Source organism: Arachis hypogaea, chromosome 8, assembly GCF_003086295.3.
Source record: "Arachis hypogaea cultivar Tifrunner chromosome 8, arahy.Tifrunner.gnm2.J5K5, whole genome shotgun sequence".
NCBI lineage: Eukaryota > Viridiplantae > Streptophyta > Magnoliopsida > Fabales > Fabaceae > Arachis > Arachis hypogaea.
In genome coordinates, this window is record NC_092043.1 from 16,030,385 (window position 1) to 16,051,894 (window position 21,510).

The 21,510-nt window shown below is 29.3% G+C and overlaps 3 protein-coding genes and 1 long non-coding RNA gene across 6 annotated transcripts; 1 reads left to right on the plus strand and 3 right to left on the minus strand.

Annotated features, from left to right (window-relative positions):
- Window positions 1-318: 318 nt before the first annotated feature.
- Window positions 319-4,997, minus strand: LOC112706305 (uncharacterized). 3 transcript variants are annotated; one of them, XM_025757556.3, is made up of 8 exons: window positions 4,568-4,997; window positions 4,333-4,399; window positions 3,984-4,229; window positions 2,380-2,621; window positions 1,313-1,519; window positions 1,121-1,213; window positions 930-1,031; window positions 319-832 (listed from the first exon to the last, which is right to left on the minus strand). In XM_025757556.3, the coding sequence occupies exons 3-8, from the start codon at window positions 4,213-4,215 to the stop codon at window positions 470-472; spliced, it is 1,239 nt and encodes a 412-aa protein (XP_025613341.1). In that variant the 5' UTR covers window positions 4,216-4,229; window positions 4,333-4,399; window positions 4,568-4,997; the 3' UTR covers window positions 319-469. The 3 variants fall into 3 exon arrangements, with proteins under 3 accessions (XP_025613341.1, XP_025613340.1, XP_025613342.1); XM_025757555.3 differs by having other exon boundaries at window positions 4,333-4,394; window positions 4,568-4,873; XM_025757557.3 differs by lacking the exon at window positions 4,333-4,399 and having other exon boundaries at window positions 4,568-4,880.
- Window positions 4,998-6,759: 1,762 nt separating this feature from the next.
- Window positions 6,760-10,556, minus strand: LOC112705060 (uncharacterized). Its single transcript, XM_072200158.1, has 4 exons — window positions 8,278-10,556; window positions 7,846-8,172; window positions 7,661-7,784; window positions 6,760-7,570 (listed from the first exon to the last, which is right to left on the minus strand). Exons 1-4 carry the CDS (start codon window positions 10,554-10,556, stop codon window positions 6,848-6,850), a joined length of 3,453 nt encoding a protein of 1,150 aa, XP_072056259.1. The 3' UTR covers window positions 6,760-6,847.
- Window positions 10,557-12,676: 2,120 nt separating this feature from the next.
- LOC112706309 (uncharacterized) lies at window positions 12,677-13,777 on the plus strand. The gene is made up of 2 exons (XR_003155723.2): window positions 12,677-13,219; window positions 13,366-13,777. It is a non-coding gene; the product is annotated as an uncharacterized lncRNA (long non-coding RNA).
- A 1,049-nt stretch (window positions 13,778-14,826) lies between these two features.
- LOC112705062 (uric acid degradation bifunctional protein TTL-like) lies at window positions 14,827-15,637 on the minus strand. The gene is made up of 3 exons (XM_025755921.1): window positions 15,401-15,637; window positions 15,193-15,294; window positions 14,827-15,087 (listed from the first exon to the last, which is right to left on the minus strand). The coding sequence occupies exons 1-3, from the start codon at window positions 15,635-15,637 to the stop codon at window positions 14,827-14,829; spliced, it is 600 nt and encodes a 199-aa protein (XP_025611706.1).
- Between the last annotated feature and the right edge of the window lie 5,873 nt (window positions 15,638-21,510).

Consider the following 21,510-nt stretch of genomic DNA (forward strand, 5'->3'; position numbering starts at 1 on the left):
GCCACGTTTTTTCTGTGGCAAAAAAATACTGGGTTATTTAGCCACGGTTTTTTTCTATGGCAAAAAATACCATGCACAAATTAATATTTGACAGACTGGGTTTTTTTCCCACGCTTTTTTCCGTGGCTAATTTTTTCTTTCAATTTAAAAAAAAAAACTCTCAATTATAATTACCAATTGAATATTTTTTTTAATTAATATTGCATATATTTATTTCTATATATATAGTAACATATTAAAATAATGTTATAACAATATAAATAATCAAAGCAACGATAATAAAATTAAAATAAAAAATAGCAAACTAAGTAATAAAAGTATTTTAAAGCATATGCATTGTTCAAAGATATAGTAAAGAAATAACAGAAATCAAGTTGCATAATTCTGTACAATAAGAAATAAAAATATCTCTAATCACAGTATAAACTAGACATAAATTAAAAATAAAATAAACATGACATGAGGTGCATCATTCCGACTCAATGTGTGGCACAGAATCAGATAAGGTAGGTACTTCATCACCGTATTTCTGTTGTAGAAATCTGTAAAGAGTTGCCACTTGACCTTTAGCTTCTTGAAGTTGCTTTTCTAATTCTGCAACATGCTGTTGCGATGCACCGCTAGAACCTCCGCATATTGCCCCTCCAAAGATGCGCTTTGACTTGCCAAAACCACTGGGATATGCAGCATTACTAAAGCCACGTACACGCTTACCATTCTCAGGACCGCAAACTTTTCCAATTGCATCATCCGGATGAGCCAAGACCTTTGAATGAATACCTTCAGCGGCAGCACGCTCTTGGTCTTCAGACAAATGCTCTGCTATCTTTTCCTACAAACAAATGCACATCATATTGGAGTAAAGTATTGACATAATCAAGGCATATTAAAAACTATACAGCCATATAAAATATAATTGAGACACTCACAGCTAATCGTTGTCCTTCCCCGCTTACATAACTCCCATCTTTCTTTAGCAAAGTTGATACAATAACCTCGCTTCGACATACAGGCCTTCCCAATTTTTTTTCCTAATACAATAAATAAAATATTAAAGTTAATCTCAAATTTAGTTAAAACTGCTAATTTTATAGTAATAGTAATAATAAAAAAATAATACCATCTGAGTTGCTCTTCTAGCATTGCTTTTACTTCCACCGGCGTGTGAAACTATAAGCCTCTCACGATTTCTGGCATTTTGCAAACATTGTTTCTATGATTTTCAAGAACAAGAAACAAGTAAACAAATGTTAAGAGATAGCCATTATAAATATTCAATAAAAAAATAAAAAAACATAGATTAATTATTTACCTTTGTTTTAGGATCCATATAATGATCCACAAAAGCAATCCATTCAACAGGCGGTATGTCTGAGGGATTCGCAGCCAGAATTTCTGCCTTTCTTTTGTTAGGAAAGAAGTATTCTCCCCGTAAATTATACTTATGGGCCTTCCATCTATCACCTAAGGTCCTCAGAGCCCATTTGACGCCAGCAGCATAATCAAACTCAAAATTTTCCTTAAAATATTTCATAAACGAGATTAATTATTAAAAACTATGCAATTTGATTACCATACTGCATATTATATCGTAGAAAGATAATATTAAAAAAAAAGACTTTTTAAAGCTAATCCTAACCCATGCTTACTGTAGTTTATCCAATTCTGAAACATTCATAACAGTGTACTATAACACAATGTTCTGTCAAATAGCTGACTAGCCCCAACAGCAGATATTTGAAAATAAAAAAAATTCAGAAAATGAATGATGCATAACAAAGGCTTATTATAAGTTTTTACAATGAACATTCTTGCTGTAATGTGATCATAAACATGTTTGACCAAAAACAGGAAGGAATCCAATATACAAACCTAGTTGCAAAAAGACTGACCACCTCAAATACATAGCCCCTTTTGAATTCTGCTAGGGTAGAGCTAAAGTTTTTCTTGTTTTAATTTTATTAGTTTTTATCAAACTGAGACAGGTATATATCTTAACAAAGTTTTCCTCTCAAGTATTTCTAATTCCAAATTTTCATTTCACAAAATTCATGACAATAGCAATTGGAACGGGAAAATAAATCCAGGAAGTGTCTCCCAACTCCTAAGAATGAAATGCAACTAACTTAACCTGCAGCAGTACCTGTTTAATACTTAATCAATTCATAAATCATAGAGCAATGGCATCTTGTTAAACATTACTTAAAGTACCTCCAAATGAATCTATCTACACCAAGATTTTAGCTCTTACACAATTTCTTTTTAACAAGAAATAACAATAATAAACAGAAAATGCAAACCTAAATATAGGCAAGCTAGGAGCTAAATTAGGATGACAACAATTTAATAAAAATGCACATCAAAGTGAAAAAAACTTACTTCAATAAGTTCCCATTGTCTTTTTGTGTTATCTTCTGGCATCTTATCCCATCTTTTGATTGATATGGGACAAAATATAATTCGACGAGCTACCTGACCAAGAAATCTCACAAACAGGTTCGAGCCGTTATCTCGACCTTGTCCATCTGCATCCAACTCCATCATAACTTTTTCACTCTTTTTCAAGGCCCAAACCTGAATCGCTGTCATCTTGCGAGTGATAATTTCTCCACTAGAGATGTCTGAATTAATGGAAGAACGTCAAGTCAAATTAAACCAAAATTTAAAAAAAAAAAACCAAAAGGCATAAATAAAAAACTTACATGGTTCAAATTAATTACACACATATATATCAATAATTAATCTAAATTACATACTCATCTAATAATAAATTATATAGACATATCAGTACCAAACTGAATAGAGTATCCGACAATAACAGCAGAGTGGGCTCTCAAAAAATTATCTCTAGAAGTCTGAACTTATCAACTAAACAAGGCGGCTTTAATGACTAAGGAAATTAGATTATATGGTTCAAGGCAATTCTACCAACCTGAATGCCGAATGAATTAAAATGTCATTAATAACATTCATTGTTCTCAATCAATAAAAATACACATAATACAGATAAAACTATCATAACTAAAACTCTAAAACCCTGTTCATAAATATATAGCCTTTCTCTTTCTTTCTTTCTTTTATTTATTATCTATCATTATTTTAGTATATAACATTAGCCATTGATACAAATAATCTTACAATCTAAGTATGATTGTCCAGGATAATAACAATATATAATAGAAATCAGATTTCTCAAAAAAATTAAATTCTGACATAAATCTGAGAGAAGAAAATTAAAGAAGCTAAACTTCGTATTAAAATAAAAAATACTAATAATTTCTAAAAAAGAATGATAAGAATTTAATAAAATTACGTCGTGATTTATTTTCTAAAATCAGTTTTTTATTTTTTGTTAATATTTTATTTTATTTTGTGTTTGATTAAAATAATCAAAAGTGACTGCTGGTATGTTTTTTTATGTCTTTGATCACGGACAACTGATAAGTTATAAATAACAAACCATAATAATTACTCAAACATAACAATGAAAAGCAGGGACTTATTTAATTCCAAATTCAATTCTGGTCCAAATTTTTAACTTACCAAAAAAACTTAATCTGCCTATTTAACACTTTCATTCAAAAATTAATTTCGATTAATATTTAATAGAAACAAACAAATTACTACAAACTATCTTGTTGTTTAGCCAAGAGACTACAAGACCTTATTGAACATAGAGTACAATACAGAAGGTGTCCATTTTTAACAGCTTCCACCTAAGTTCAATATGTATAGAAAAAATTACATTCTACACCATAGAATTCACCATCCAATCACTTTAAAATATATATATAGTTACACATATCCAAGAGACGACAGAAAATTCACAAGTATGCTTTGTGCAGAGCAAACACAGAAGGAACCAAAATGAAAGGGAACAAAAACTGAGTTGCGTAAACTAAAAAAAAGAGTGAAAAAAAAAACAACCAGCACAAAGTCAATAAATTGGACTGAGATAGTAGTTAGAGTCTGAATAAACTTACCTTTAACTTTCACAAGCAGTGGCTCATTTTCATCTCTTTTATTCTTAGGTGCAGCACGTTCCGGTAGATCACCACCACTTTGATTTAACATCTCCGTCTCTGAAATTTCATCCCCATCATCATTGAGCCTAATTTGTTCCAACCCATCTTCCGAACTCAAGTTTATGTCTTCACTTTGTCTTCGTAACTCTTCGAGGATTGACTGTCCGGAGATATTATGTTTACGCGTCATAGTATTCTAAATGCCTGCAACACAGTCATCGACATCATAAAAAGAATTCAGAAAAAATAAAAATCATGTTACCGTATTAGGGATATCAAACTATTTGCTTAATATGCGTCATGTTACCGTATTAGGGATTCTAGTGCTAGGTTGCTGCTAGTGTTATGGCAATCTTGGCTTTGCGATTGCTGCTCTGTACGAGGCCGGCAACAAAATAATAAATCCTTACAACATGAATCCAAATAATATAGACACATGCCCATTTATAAATCATCATCTAATCCCTTATTTTTTCCGGAAATACAGAAATACCAGATAACACAAAAATTTACAAAGGATTAAAATTGTAAAAAAAAAAAACCTGGAGAAGTTCTCGACGTTGAGCAGTTTGACCGACTAAGAGCTACCACCAGTGAACGCAAAGCACGATTGTGACTGTCGCCTGAAGTGCGATGTCGGAGGCTACTGGAGGTGCGAGGGTTGAGATCGGAGGGGGCGACCACAGGCAATAGGTACAGCAGCGTGAGCGAGTGATCTGTGCGCGTGTATCACGAGCGTTGGTGTTGCCAGCGGCACGAGATCGGAGGCTGGTGGGGTTGCGAGATCTGAGCCCGAGGAGAGGGAGACATGCAGAGGCGGATTAGGGCCGGCTAGTGAAATGTTGAATGAGCTTCGAAACTAAAAGATAAGGGGCGGTTTTTAGTCAAGCTTAAGGTTTTTGGTGTAGATTAAAGAGTAATTTGAATTAAGCTCGGTTTTTTTGGCGCAAGTTTCCAAATTGAAATAAAATTAGGAGTTTAGTTTTTTTTGTGTATTTATAAAAAATTATCTTTTATGCCAATATGTTATGATTTATTTTGCATATAATATTATGTATTTATCTGAGTTTATTAAGTGGTTTAAAAAAATTACATTTAGATAATTGGTTTATCTTCTAAATATTTTATATTTTTGAATTCAAAATTTATGATTTTTATCTTTATTTCAAGGTTTTTTTATATATTATTCTTATCCTGTTAGTCAAAAGTATGAATATTAATTTTCGTTTTTTTATTTTTAGGATAAGCGAAATAATGGCATTCTTTTTATAAATTAAATGAATTAAAAAAATATTTATTATAGAATAAGTTAAGTCTATTTTTTAACTTTAGGAGTACATATAATTTACTCTTGAAAGTAATTAAAATACGTATAAAATTTTTTATTTTTATAAAATTTATGTTAACTATTAAAATTATGATATAATGGATGTACTCCTATAAAAAAATAAAAATAACTTCACAAGCATCCTTTTTTTGGAAGTAAACATAACCCAATAAGTAAGAACTTTAACTTAAACGAGTAGTAAAAAAAGTAAAATATATAATAAAAAACGAACATAAAATTTAATTTTTTTCAAATATTTGTTATAAAAATAAATGTAATCAAAATAAAAATTAATAATTTAAAATAGAAGATAAAAGTAAAAATAATTAAAGATGTTTAATATAAAATTAAAGAAATAATTTTTTATCTACTCGAATTTTGCATAAAGATAAAAAGTGTTTTGACTATAAATTTTTAAATTTGCTTCAAATTAAATAAAATGAAAAAATAAATAGATTTAATATATAAATAACTAACTTATAAACCATGTCCTGGATCTCTATGTTACTTTTATTATATATAATAATAATAATAATGTAACTTTTTATTTTTTTCAATTTAAATTTAATTATTTTTTGTTTTCTACATATCTTAAATAATTTAAAATCTATTTATTTTTTTATAATTAATTGTTATTCATTGATGTTAAATTTATGTTTTTAAAAATAAAAATATGAAAATATTTTTTATGACCCGCTGGTATAAGACAATTACATAGTTTAAATTATATTTTATCTAATTTTTTGCCAACAAATTAAAAAAAGATAAGATTATAGCATTACTGCCTAAAAGACAAATTTTAGAGCATTAGTACTTATAAGATAAATGTTAAAAAAATCACATCTAAATTTAGTTTGCAATCATTTGAATTAAGTTACACATTTAAATATTCATTTCACATTCTAATTGACACATTTTGAAATTGAATCATAGCGAGCAAAATTTTTTTTCTAAGTTATATCTAACTGAAGTTATTCTAGGAGAAAGAAACTTTATTTTGGCGCTAAAAATTTTGTACATTTTATTATAGATGGTAATTTGACTTTTGCAAAATAGAGTAACTATAATTTTTAATTTAGAGTAAAGTTTACAGTTAAATAAAAAGATATCAGATTGTAAATTTTATAATCTTAAACATCATTGTGAACAATTAAACATAATTACTAAAATTTGGAACTCTGCACGTTGGATTAAAAAAACAAGGCGTCAATAAAAAATTAGAGTAGATCAACTTAAAGCTTAACAATTTTCTGCCGTTTGATTAAAATATAATAAATAAAATTTTGCACATTGTTAGAAAATGAATTTCTGTGCAGTTAATTTTAATCTATCTTTCTAATAAATTAATAAAATAATAATAAATAAGGATAATAAATACAATATAAGGGTAAAACTAATATTTTAAATTTTAACAGTTAAAATTCTCCTCGTTACTATTGTGGTAAATTAATGTTGAAACGTTCATTTAAAAAATACATAAATTAAGTATATACCACTAATTAAAATCCTGCAAATCACCAATGCCAATTTCGTCCTCAGAAACATTGTGATTGTTTTCAGCAACATCCACTTCATCTGATTCTGGATCGTTAATGTCGTCCCGTACTAATGGAAATTTTTCTAGATTCTCTATTTGCTGCTCACAAAATGGTATGTCCTCCACCAAAGACTCATCTGGATCCTCCTCATTCAAATCTCCCATATCATATAAATCTCTGGGTTTCATGTGACATACAGAACACCAACCTTCGTCAACTGGATCGTCAACATAGTAAACCATTCTCGCATCTGTTGCAAGAATAAATGGCTCATCTAGTTCAAGAGCACCCGTGTGTATCAACTCTGAAAACCGTACACTTGTGATCCCAAATTCATCTACTTTAATGCCCTTATTAAGCGTGGTATCAACCCAGATACATTTGAAGAGGATAACCCTTAGTTTGCCAAAATAGTCTAACTCTATTATATCGATCACTTTTCCGTAGTATGTACTGTCAAATGATACTGAAACAGGATTCCGTCCACGGCTAATACTAGTCGTAATTGCAGACATGACTACACCACTATTTTGTGTTTTAAGTCCTTCATCTTTATTTACCGTGCGAAACTTGAATCCATGAATGTTATACTCTTCGAATCTCTTTACAACATCATTAGGTCCTTCTGCAAGCCACTTGATTTCAGGAGTAATTTCGTCTGCATCATCTGTATACGCCACCTGCATGTGATAGATTATTCTGATTTTAAAATGCTTTCACAAATTAGAATATAGAATAGGAAAAGCATTAAATAAACGTAACTAACTCACATAATCCCTAAACCACTCATGGAATTTGGCGTGCATGTATTCTTCAATGAGTTTAGCTGCATTTCTTTTACCGCGGTGTAACTTGGAAATTTCACCTCTGCATATCCTGTTCAAGTAGATAATACTTACACATTAATTACTTAAATATAATTAAAAATTTAATCAAAGATTGCCCTAGGAATTACTCGCGAAATTTGTCCAGTAATGAACAATTTGTCAGCACATAGCGATGAGCCTGTGTTTTCTCAATTGGTGTCAACAAACTGATCTTTTGCGATCCACGAGGACTTCCTCTTGCCGGAAAAATTTGAGAAAGAATGTTTGAACAGCTACTAGGAGTGTTGTCATTTTGATCGTCGTTACGATTTGGTCGGTTAAACCTTGTCTCAATCTCATCTTCCTCTAAATATCTGGAGCAAAAAGTTAGACATTCCTCCATCAGGTAACCTTCAGCTATACATCCTTCAGGTGCAGCCTTATTTCGGACATACGATTTTAAATGGCCTAAAGTCCTGTTTGCAAGAAGATAAAATAAATCTACAAGGTCAACAAATTACAAATAAATCCAACCAATTTAGTGATAACATGATGCACAAAATATTAACATAATAGGATACCTTTCAACAGGATACATCCATCTGTACTGCACTGGACCAGCAATCATTGCCTCTTCTGCGAGATGAATAACTAGGTGAACCATCACGGTGAAAAACGAAGGAGGGAATATCATTTCCATGTGGCATAGTGTCAACGCAATTCGATGTCGAAGTTTTTCTAAGTTATCAACGGCGAGAGATTTGCCAGACACTTCTCTAAAATAGTTACACAACTCTATTAGCACAGACGTCACCTCTTTAGGAAGGGATCTTCTAAAAGCGATCGGTAAGATGTGCTCCATGAGAATATGTGAATCATGGCTCTTTAGGCCAAAGACCTTCCTTTTCTTCAAATCAATGCATCTAGAAATATTAGAAGAATAACCATCTGGAAAAGAAACACTTTTAAGAACACTAAGAAAAATATCCTTGTCAGCATTTGTCATTCTGAAACAGGAAGGCGGGTACTTGGAAGAATTAGTGAAAGGATGGAGCTGTTCTCGGATTCCCATCAATTGCAAGTCCTTACGGGCTGCCAAGTTGTCCTTAGTCTTTTGTTTGTCATCAAGTACAGTAAACAAAACATTGTCACAAACATTTTTCTCTATGTGCATCATGTCAAGACAGTGACGAATGAGATTATCCTTCCAGTATGGTAAATCCCAGAAAATACTCCTCTTTTTCCACTGCAAAGGGTTGTTGCCAGCATTGAGAGCCTCATGTGATCTTTTGCGACTGCTCTGAATTTGAGACAAAATAGCACTGCCTGATAATGTTGACGGAGGGCCTCTTAGTTCGGTAGTGCCATCAAATGAGTGCATGTTTTGTCTATACTCGTGGTTATCGGGTAACCACCGACGATGTCCCATGAAGCAATATTTCATGCCATGCTTTAACCTCCTGGATACTGTATCAAAGTTACATGACGGACATGCAAGACTAGTATGTGTATTCCACCCAGACTGGTTATCAAGACCTGGAAAATCACTTATGGTCCAAAATAATGCAGCATGCATGCGAAAAAACTTTCCATCAACAGAGTCGTACACGTCAACACCCTTCCATAGTTCTTTTAACTCATTAATAAGTGGTTGCAGAAAAACATCAATATTATTACCAGGCATCTTTGGACCAGGAATTATCATAGACATAATAAGAGAGGCTTGCTTCATACAACACCATGGAGGATAGTTGTATACATACAACATCACCGGCCATATGCTAATGTTGGAGCTGAGAGTCCCAAATGGATTGAAACCATCGGAAGCCAAAGCAAGTCGTATGTTACGTGGATCTTCAGCAAACTCCAGATATAACAAATCAAACTCCTTCCATGCTTTGCTGTCTCTTGGATGCTTTAACTTTCCATCTGAGTTAGGAAACTCTGAATGCCAACGCATTAGTCTTGATGTTTTAGAGGACATGTATAACCTTCTTAGCCTAGGAGTGAGAGGAAAGTATCTCAATACCTTTTCCGGAATTAGCCTCGGCATATGTTCAGCTGTGTCCAAAACTCCTGGATTGCTGCTGGTGTTATCATCTGCTTTATATCGAGATGCATTGCATATTGTGCATTTACTCTTGGTCTCATTATCTGGACCCCAGAAGAGCATACAGTTGTTTGGACATACATGAATTTTTTCATATCCCAAGCCTAGCTGCTTAATCATTTTTTTTGCTTCATAAAATGAAACAGGCAGATTTGCATGAGGAAACGCTCTCTTTAGAAGATCAAGTATCATCGAGAATGTCTTGTCAGTCGCACCGCATAGCACTTTGATATGATACAGCTCAACTATAAATGATAACTTGCTATACTTCGTACACTCGGGGTATAATCTACGATTTCCATCCTTTAGCAACTCTCGAATCCTATCAGATTCCTCTTGAGTATCATCTTCGATATGAATTGGAAAAGAGTTGTTCCTCTCTTCAACGGGCTCATCATCAACCCCATCAAAGTTGTTGGCAGCTGAACCGAAGATATCGTTAAGCATATCCTGTAGCGGAGCTCTTTCCTCTGATTCGCTAAGGTCATGGCTTGATGATGCTTCTTCATGTTGTACTACACTTTCTCCATGCATATACCAAAAAGTGTATTTTTTTGAAAAACCTTTTTGGAGTAAATGTGCTAACACCTCAACTCTAGTCCTCATGTTCTTAAAACCACATCTAATGCACGGACAAATAATTTTTCCATTTACGGCAACCCTTTGAAAGGCAAAATCTAAGAAATCAGCTACACCGCATTTGTACTCCGCTGTTGTAATTGATTTATCAATCCAACTCTTGTCAATCATAGTTAGACACTCTGGTCTAAATGCCGAGATATGCAAAATGTAAGTATTGAAAAATCAGAAAAATAACTAAATCTAAAAAAAATTTAAAAGATAATAAGTTAATGCATAGTTGACACCAAATTTATGAAATTCTAGAACCGTAGTCAGAGACAGTGACAGATCCAAAATTTCTTTCAATTGGGGGCATTAATTAAAAAATTAGAATAATTTTATATATTTTTTTACTATTGAATCTTAGTATTCATTAGCTATTAATCATGTTATAAAAATATATATAATAATATTTATACAAAATAAAACAAAGCATGATTGTTTGAATTGAAAAACATAAACAGGAATATTTAACTAAAAAAAATTAAAAAAGGAAGTTAAGAAGTCTTACTAGGAAATGGAAAATCAGAAACCTGCAGAAAAATAGAAGAGAATTAAAATAAAAATGCGAAATGGGGTAAAATGTATTGATTGAATGAGGGGAAGGGTGCAAATAAATTTTTATCCTATATAATACATGGTACGTTATAAAGTGTCAGAAGGGATATTTATCCTACAATCTCCTATCTAAATTTGTCTTTGGAACAAAAAAAAAGGAGTTTAAAGGGTACTGACTTAACTAATTTGAATAAAATAATTTGCTCGAATTAGCAAAGTATGACTTGAATGGCAGGTTAACAATATGTTAATAATTTTCTAGAATTTCGGATTGAAAATTTGCCTTTCAGTATCATATGAAATAATTATATTAGAATAATTAAATAAATATAAAAAATAATAAATGTGATTAAGGTATTACTTTGGAAAAAAAAGTTTAATTTAAAGAAGAATAAAAAAAACTTTAAAATACAAATTCATAAAAATTCTGAAAAGTTAAATTTATTCTTGCTCGTATTAAAATTAGAATGCAGGTTATTCACATGTATAAAAAAATTTGATGGCATTTATAAGTATTAATTAGTATGTTTTAATGATAAAAAACATTAAGAAGATAAAGACATACTATAATAACGATATAGTGTGTGTTTGGATTACAGTTTACAAACGGGAGTTTGAATAAAATTGATTTTGCAAACTTGATTTTGATGAAAAGTAAGATTGTGTTAAAGTGATTTATGTTTGGCAATCTTTACATCAAAATGAATTATAGTAAAATAAATGTTGTTTGGATTATACTACTCAAAATCACTTTTAGATAAAAAAAATTACTAAAATATACACCAACTTAAATAATTTTGGTATATTATCTTATCATTTTAATTTAGATAATTGAATATATCTTATTAATTAATTCTATAATAAAATTAACATTTATACACTAAAATAAAATAATATATAAACATTGGCAAAATATATTTTTAATTAAAACTAACAAAATATAAATTTTATAGAGTACTAAGAATAATTTAAAAATTAAATATTTATTTTGGTAGTAATTGAAATAAATAAAAAAAATTTATGATATTTTTTATATAGTATATTTTTAATACTCTTAATACTATTTTTTAGTATACTATAATTTATTATTATTATTATTATTTACAATTAATTTTTTGTTTAATTTACTTTACCTAATAGAATCAATAAATCATATTATAAAAAGATAATAAAAATAATACAAAAAATTACAATTATAAAAGTGTATAATATTAAATAAATAATGAAAAAAAAATAAAAATAATAAATAATAAAAAAAGAAAGTTCATGTAAACAAAAATAATAAAAATTTCATAAATAATATAATAATACGTATAAAGGATAAAGTTGGTAAAAAGTAAATAAAGATGGAGTATTGATAGCTAGAAGTCCGTTGGTGAAATGCGGAAGCTTAAAATTGTAGCTTTTTGAAAACCATGGTTTTGAAAGCAAAATCACTTCTGCTTTCATGAATAAAATATTTGCCAAACCAAAAATTGAAACTTTCAAGAAGGCTAAACGTGCTTCTTCTTTTGTAACGCATTTGCCAAACACACCCATAGTATGTTTTAGTGACTAAAAAAATTAAAAGATGAAGACATTTATAATTATTAAATAATATGTTTTAATGATTTTAAAAATAAGAAGATACCGAAACAGTTATCATCAAATAAAGACTTACTTGTCCTTTGATCTCCTTAATCTTATCTCTTCTATTCTTTTTTCTCGGTTGCAACAAAACAGATGTGGTAAACTCTATGGAATGAAATAGAAGAAATAATACTAATGACCTATGAGTAAACCAACGGTGAACAAGTATTGTATAATAAATTTTATGAATGATTGAAAATATCAGCCCTTATCTATATAACACTATAAACTGCACAAGTTTAGGAATTAGTTACTCAATTATGTTAAATAGATGACTAAGTCTATTCACATATCTTATCTTGGCCGTTTTAATCTTAATCTTTTATATAAAATATATCTTATCTATTATCTGTTTTATTTTTTCTTTTATATTATTGTTATTTGTTTTGTACCTGAATATTTAAATTTTAAAAACGTAAATTCTAAAGGCCTCAACGCAGCCACCAAATTGTTATAGCATTTTATGATTCATCTCTTTTATTTCTGGGCACCCACATCTTAATTTTCCCCACCCTTGTTTCTTATCGAAACAGGACGCTAGGAATGAGAAGAGGAATGCCAAATAACAAGCCATGACTACTTTCTAATTTCTGCAATCGAATAAGGTATGCATCTCGAGCGGCCTTTGGTTTTCGAATTCAAGTTGTTCTTCCTCTTGTTCTTCTTCTACTTCGTCACTATTTTTCTTAAATTCAAATTAGAATTTGGGGCTGGAATTAAGAAAACACATATTACACATGCAATTGTACAGGCTTCCCCAGTGGCTCTGGTGGTGCCTAATCCCTCTGCCGCTGGATTCATGGCATCTCGGAAGGCAATAATAACTACGGGCGCCGCACTTGGACGAGGAGCTGCCGCCACAGGGTTTATCCACTTCTTGGCTCTAACTGAAGCCTCCAAATACAGGAAGGATGGACCTTTCCGGTATCTTTTTCATCCTTAATAAAGAGTGGGTTTGAACGAAAATGTTTGTCAGAAGCTTCTGGTGGGTTTTTCGTTGTTCCGTTAGTCTTTGCAATCAGGGCAGGTGCAATTAAGGTTCAAAATCATGGCATGTGCAGTTTAGCTTCATAAAATTAAGCTTTCTTTGGTCTTGAGAAGCATTTATTATTGTTGAAATATCTTTAATTAAAAAGGAAATACATTACTGGTGTTTTCATAAACTCTGTTGCTCTAAGGATTCACGTAACTATTTGATAAGCTTCTGTGAAATGGCACTGCCCCTTTTTTACTCTCAAAAGCAAGGGGAAAGACCAGAAGAGGAAAAAAAATTATTGGCACGTCTTAAGTTTTTCAGGGTCACGACAATAAAGCGTCTCTTTTGAAGTGTACACAACTATCTTCTTAGATCCCTTACAAGAATCTATCATGTATTATATACAAACTTAGTTGAGACTTTTTATCGAGAAAATTGTCCATGTTATAATTTAGTGTTGTTAATAAGTTTTCTGGTGTCACTTATATTAGGAAATTTTCTCAACAAATTCTGTATAGATGTCTAAATTTTTGCAGTGATCGTTGGGGGAATAGCCAATTTTGCAACTTATGCAATTGCACATGCTATTCTTGTAAAAAATAATTGTAGTTGCTTTCTTGTTGCATACCATTGGTTATGAGCATGAAAGCAGTAGGAATGGTTTTGAAGCTTACATTTGAAGGCACAAATCAATTCTAGGAATTTCTGAGCTGATTTTTTACAATGATCTTGTTAGGATGTTATATTTTACAGATTAACTACGTGAACAAGGTATCATATTTAGCAGTGATGACGTAATGTATTCTGTTTGCTGCATATTTGAGAATTAGAAATAGAGTCATCTCTGCTGTTTGTAGAATTCTCAGAATATTCATCTCCGGTCTAGATGAATATGTCTATGGCTTTTTCTGAATTAAAAATAGTATGCAGTCTCCCTCTTTCACAACGTTAATGTTACATACTATTTTCATTTATGGAATTAACAACATTACTATTAATATCAAGTATAAATAAAAATGTTCACATGGAAAATAAAAGAAATTAGAAAACAAAGCATAGAATAGCATAGTAAATTGAATTGGAAATTTCAAGTACTTCATACATTGATGATCGAAAACCAAATGTGACATTAAACATAAAGAATAAGCCTATATAAAATTGGAACAGGAAACTAAAAGAGCTAAAGAACTAATAATATAGTGGACTTATGTTAAACGAAACTAAATTAGAAGCACACTAGACATAATATTCTCCTGGATACCAAATTTCACAAAATTGTCTAGCCTTTTCACGAGCAATAGGATCCAAATTATCCTTCCAAAATGGTTTTTTGTTGAGATCAAAATCTTTTACCGCAGCCTGGGTCTCTGGTGATTCAGTTGTAGAGCGAATATATCCTTTCTTTTGAAAAAACCTTGCAATGTATTGTTTAATGATGATTAATTGTTTTCGACGTGCCCACTCAAACTCGCATGATGGCTTGGTTTTAACGCTTGTCTACATACATAAAAAAATGCACTATTTTATCTACAGTGTTATATATAGGTGTGAGCAAACAGTTTTGAAAATAGTAAAAAGGAAATAACAATATATTTTTGTTACCTTTAGATCCATTAGTATAACATCTGCATCCCATTCAGAAGAAATAGTAAAATATGGAAATCCATGCTTTTGCAGATACTGCACGCTAAGTGCATATATCTCCTACAAAATTATTCAAACAGACCGAATAATTATAGAGAATTATTAAATGATAACATTATGTTAAATTGGATAATAAAACACATATAGAATATTAAAAGCAGAAAACCTCTGTAATAGAATCCATTGGGGTATTAGTGTAGAATGCATGTGAGAAGGGCGATTTTTCACAGATATTAGTGTGAGCATTGAGTGCTATCAGCCAAGAATGCACATTAATCTTGTTACACCAAGTATTGGAGGCCACATCGAGTGCGTGTTGCAACGAGGAGAATGGAGAAGCAGAAGCCATCTCCGATGCAAACTTGATGCTTCCACAGCATTCAAGCAAATCGCGCTCTTCCATAGTAATCCAAGTTGAATTTTTGTTGCAAGGTCGTGCAATTGTCATTTTGTGTGACCTACTAAGCAACAAATACATCAAGTTTTGAAAGCATAATTAGTAATATTTTTCATAATTTGGACAATCAGATTCATATAAACACATCAAAAATTTAAAAATTACTGAAATATACTGACCAAAAATTAGTTCTCATTCACTTCACACCCCAATTCAAATTATACTCTTTATCAAGAGTTAAAGATGGAATTCAAGACAGAATGTAAACCTGACAATGAAAATTTTTTTGCATGTTTTTTATTATTTGTATTTCTTACCTTTTTTATTTTTTATTATTTATTTATGGTAGAGTTAAATTTGGATTTACATACTTAAAGAACACAGACACTAGTCACCAAAAAAAAAGAACACAGACACTAGTCATAACAATCATCACTTTCAACACTACAATAATAATCCATAGTGTATATGAAAAAAATAAGTAATTTAAAAAATTAGTTTCTTTTAGTACTCTCTTGTACTCTTCATATAATTTTAAGATATTTAACATTCAGCATTATTATTGTAGCATTAATTTATTTTCTAATAATTTGATCAACATTGTAGTAACTATTATATCAAACATGCATCTCAAACAGAATCAGATTTAAACTCCGTAAATAAATAATAAAGAGTAAAAAGATAATAAATACAAACATAACCATGATAAATAAATAGGAAATAATAAATTATATTTGATAAAAAGAAAAAATGTGCATAATAACAATGAAAGAAAAATTGAAACTGCAAATTATAATCCATCTAATTTTTATACTCTTAATGAACAACATAGCCACTATTTAATCAAGAAGCCAAAATTAACCACGTTTGCAGAATTATAAATCATGAATCACCTCTAAAATTAAATAATTAACCTACCTTAGTTATTCTCAGCGGCACTGGAAATGAGGGAGAAGAAAGCAACTATCTGGATTCTTGAGAAAAACTGCACCTTAATTACGGTTTAAATTTAAGAAAAAGATAAACTGCATAACAAAGTTTTGAATGAGTTGGAGGGAATGACCAAATTAAGCGCGGAATTGAAAGTGAATATCGTTTAATTTTTGTCACGGTAATAATTGGGTCTGTGGCAAATTTTAAAATCCATCTCAAATTGGCCACGGACAAACGAGAACGTGGAAAAATTCCGTAAAATTTGGCCACAGAGATATAATACGTTGCCATTACATATCACGGTCCATAAACTTTGCCACTGATTATCGTTCGTGAGTACCTTCCCGTTGGTAACTCCCGTGTTTTTGGTAGTGTTAGTACATAAAAACAGCAGCTACTATTGAATTGATCAAACAAAATATACTCGTCTTATTGAGTAAATTTTTTTTCAATTTATTAGTCTGTTCCAAATTTTATCTATTTTTTTATTTGAGTTATTTATCTAAAGAAAGAAAAAGTCTATATGAAATTATCAAAAAAATATAATTAAAATTTTTCTAAAATTTATGGTTGTTAATAATTGGATGATAATTCTGGAACTTCTTTTTTTATTAAAAATAAAGATAATATCATCTAATATATTAAAATCGTTATACTCTGACAAAAAAATTTGTTAGTGTGATATATTTATCGGTGAATAACTTTATGAAAGAATATAATAAATATCGTTTTCACAGAAGTCCGCGTTTTCTAATTTCTATTTCTCTTAGAAATAGACAAAAATATAATTATTTATATATATATTTTTTATCTATTATTTAAGTTTTTAGAATTAAAAAAATAACTATACAAAAACGATTATTATACAAAACTAAACAAAAGTATTCTAGAGAACAACATTAAAAGAAAAAAAAATGGATGAGGATTGGAAGAGTTGGAATATATTATTTGAGAGTATTGATAATAACAGCGAAAGAATAGAAATTGGTTCGTTGATGCATTGATAACAAATTGACACAGGAGCTCTCACTATACGAATGAGATGTCAATATTCATGTGCTGTTTATATTATCAATTTTGCTACGATTCTCTATTTTTATATATATAGTTTTAGAATGCTTGACATTCAAGATGAATGAAGGGAAAAAAAAAACTTCAAGCTAAGGAAGTAAAAAAAAAATTACAAGAAAGAGATTTTAAAACAAGAAAAAAATATAATCCACCATACTCTAATAAAATAAAGTCGATATATATATATATATATATATATATATATATATATATATATATATATATATATATATATATATATATATATATATATATATATATATATATATGATAGGGGTGTAAATTATTGAACCGGATCAAAATTTATCGTAAAATCAAACTAAAATTTATAACTATCGATTAGAAAATTGAAAAAATACTTTTTTTTTTCGAATTAAACCGATCAATTTGGTAATACGTTGAAATAAAAATTTTAGATTTAACAAATATGTTTGTTTTATGTTCAGTTGTTAGAATGAGTTGAAATTTTGTTGAATTTAAATGTAATGTAATGTTATTTCAGTTTATTGATTGTTTTAAACATCATTTTACTAAAATTAATTTTTTGTTAGTTAAAATTTAAAAGTAAAAAAATTGATCAAACTAAACCGCTTTTAATTTGGTTCGATTCAATTGTTATACAAATAATAAATCGATTAATTAATACTCTATAAAAACTAAAATTAAACCAAACTGAATCGATAACACAAAATTACAGCGAATTGAATTTTTTTAATCTGGATTGACATTTACAGAGGTACGTACAAGTGTACTTAATTTTATACTCAAATTATTAGTAATAGTCTAAAAAGTATAAAAAATATGAATAAATTTTGTACTTTAAATATGTATTAAATTTGTTATTTATACTATTTAGAGACAAATCTAAAAAAAATTAGATAATTCTGTGCAAAATTTATATAAAATCTTACGTGAATATAGTTAAAAATATTTTTTTTTTATGAATTAGTATGTCCACAAGAAGAATTATCTTAACTGACCATAGTTTTAAGTCCAATCTAGGAGCTACATACACGTACCTGTTTGTTGAAAATTTTCTATTAGTAAAATTCTGTAGAACAAAACTTAACATAGGAAAAAATAATACACTATTATTTATATTTTAGAGTATAATAAATTACATTATAGATTTTACTTTTTATATTATTGTGTCTCTCTTATAATTAACTTTTGTTATTTATTAAACCCTCCTTTAAAGTTTGAACACAACACAATATTATTTTGGCTAATAGAATCATCCTACTCTAATAAATTTAATTTGGTCGAGTGGTCAGTTTATTCGTTCGCTTAAACAAGTGTTGAATATTCAAATTTTATCTTATATATGTACGTAACAATCAATTGGTCAGCATCAGACCCTTAAAAATAAAGCCCAATAATAGGTTATAGGAATTATAAACCCTAATTCTTGTCTAGTCATGTTGGATAAATAATAACATAACGTTTTAAAGAGAAGAAAAAGGAAAATTAAAGACCCCAGCCATAAATAATGATAGCTATGTTACAAACAGCAAATTAAATAAATAATTTTGTTGTTTCTAGATTATTTGTCTGGATCCACGTATAGACATATGGCGTTGTACATCAATTGAAAACATACATGTTCCAATTTTCTTGATACACATGCAAATTATACAAAGATCAACAAACTCCATAACTATAATAATAACAGTGATCCACCACTTGTACTTCCTCCAAACACCATTTGCTGCTAAAATTAAGAACAATCTACATCATGAATTAAAATTGAGTGTCACCAAATTTTATGGCTAACTATTATTATTATTATTATTATTATTATTATTATTATTATTATCCAACAAGTTAAGAATTTATCTGTCTAGATGTGTTTTAATTAAAGGTTAATCATTGATTAAGGAGTTATCTATCTATAAAATATAATTTGAATTTTTAACATTTATTTAATTTAAACAAACGAATGAGTTGACTATTGGACCAATTCAAGTTAATTTTTTTCCCTAACTCTACCAAGTGCCTACAGTGCCAATGATGGAATGAGTATTATATATAGTAAAGGTTATTAACAGAAAAACTTTTTTTTCTTACAAATAGTAAATTTAATTGACAAATATTACAAATCAATAAGAGTTGTTTTTTATTTTTTTTTCTTCCTTCTAATAATGGGTATGTTCATTAAAAGACAATTTTGTTCGAGACTATATAGGACACTAGAATATAGGTGATGATGCTTTCAATTTAATTGAGATAGACGACTATTCAGTGTAAGAATAAATTCTCTCAAGTTGAATTATTTTTAATTTTGTAAATTTATAATATATGATCTCTCCTCATGATTTGTTCTCCTCTTCTAAAATATATCATGTCAATATTGAACCTTTTAAATTAATATTAAAATATAATAAAATTACGGTAATATTAAAAAGAAAAAATAATTCTTATTTAATATTTATTAATTATTTCAATAATTAATAAATATTAAATAAAATAAATTTTAATTAATTTTGACTAAATTTTTTTGGTTACCAAATATTTTCGATAAAATTATTGATTAGATCAACATGAACAAAATTCATTATCAAGTGATTACAATTGTGTGGACTCAATAATTAGAGCAGTGTCAATTGTGTCAAAAGATTTCAAAGAAATATATATATATATATATATATATAATTTAACTTGATAATGAGTTAGTGCCTCTGATATTGGAACCAATGAATTGCAGATGCTGTGGTAGTTAGTTGGAAACTCATCAGCATGACAGCATGGTGTGGTTGCATTTTGATATGATCCTTCTTCATCATAGCATCCCAACTATGCATAGAAATAAAATATTCAATGATAAGTTAGGTCAAAGTTCACATAGATATCTTATACAACCAAAATTTTGCCACAAAATTATGTATCATCGGAGAATGATATATATGTAACAAAATTTTGTCCCAATTTTGTGGCAACAGTTGATTTCTAACCTTTTTCCTCTCATAAAAATTTTGATATTTTATTATAAAATAATTTATTCCAAAAATGTATAAACTACTAAATAGAGATATATAAAAAATTATACATTTAACCGAATAAAAATAAATATTAACTTTTTTAATGAACTATAGGAATTTGTTTTAAGTAATTCTATTTCTCCAATTTTAATAGAAAATATCACTTTTTTAACATCAATTTTTTCATACCTCAATTTAAGACAACTGAAAAATTATATTAGTTATTTAGCGACGATTTTAAAAATCGCTATTATCAATAAATTTTGTTGGCACTTTAAAGAGTGACAATCTATTATATAAAAAAAATCGTTTAACATCAGTTTCAAACCGTCGCAAAATTTTTATAAAACTGTTACAATTATTTAATTTTTGTTGTAGTATTTAAATCACAACTAAAATCAATTAAAAAAAAAGAAATATATACCATTTAAACTAATTAAGTGTTAATCCAACTAAGTTAATACAATTTTTTATAGCAAGACTCAAATTGGAATCAAAACAAAAAGCAATGGTGAATTAGAGAGTGATGAGGGCATGCATGGTGCCCTAGTCAGAGGGATCTATGTCTCTCAATCAAAGAGAGAACTATTACTCAGTGGCTGCCATAATAAAGAAGAATCTCCCAAATGGATGGACCAAAACAAAAACCTCCTTAAAAGTGGGACCCACATGCCAGCCTGCATTTTGCCACCTTCAATGGTTCCTAAGGCCTCTTAAAATTCCACCTCTTTTTTTCTAAACGCCCCTTTAAACCCTAACACCCCATTAGCCCTTGCTTTTCAATTTTGTATTGTACTTTCTCTTCTTCAATTGGCTCATCTTAAAGTCTATTTTGTATTTGTCTCATTGAAATCACTAGTTCATTTTCTATAAAGCAACCAACTTTTTTTTTCCTTC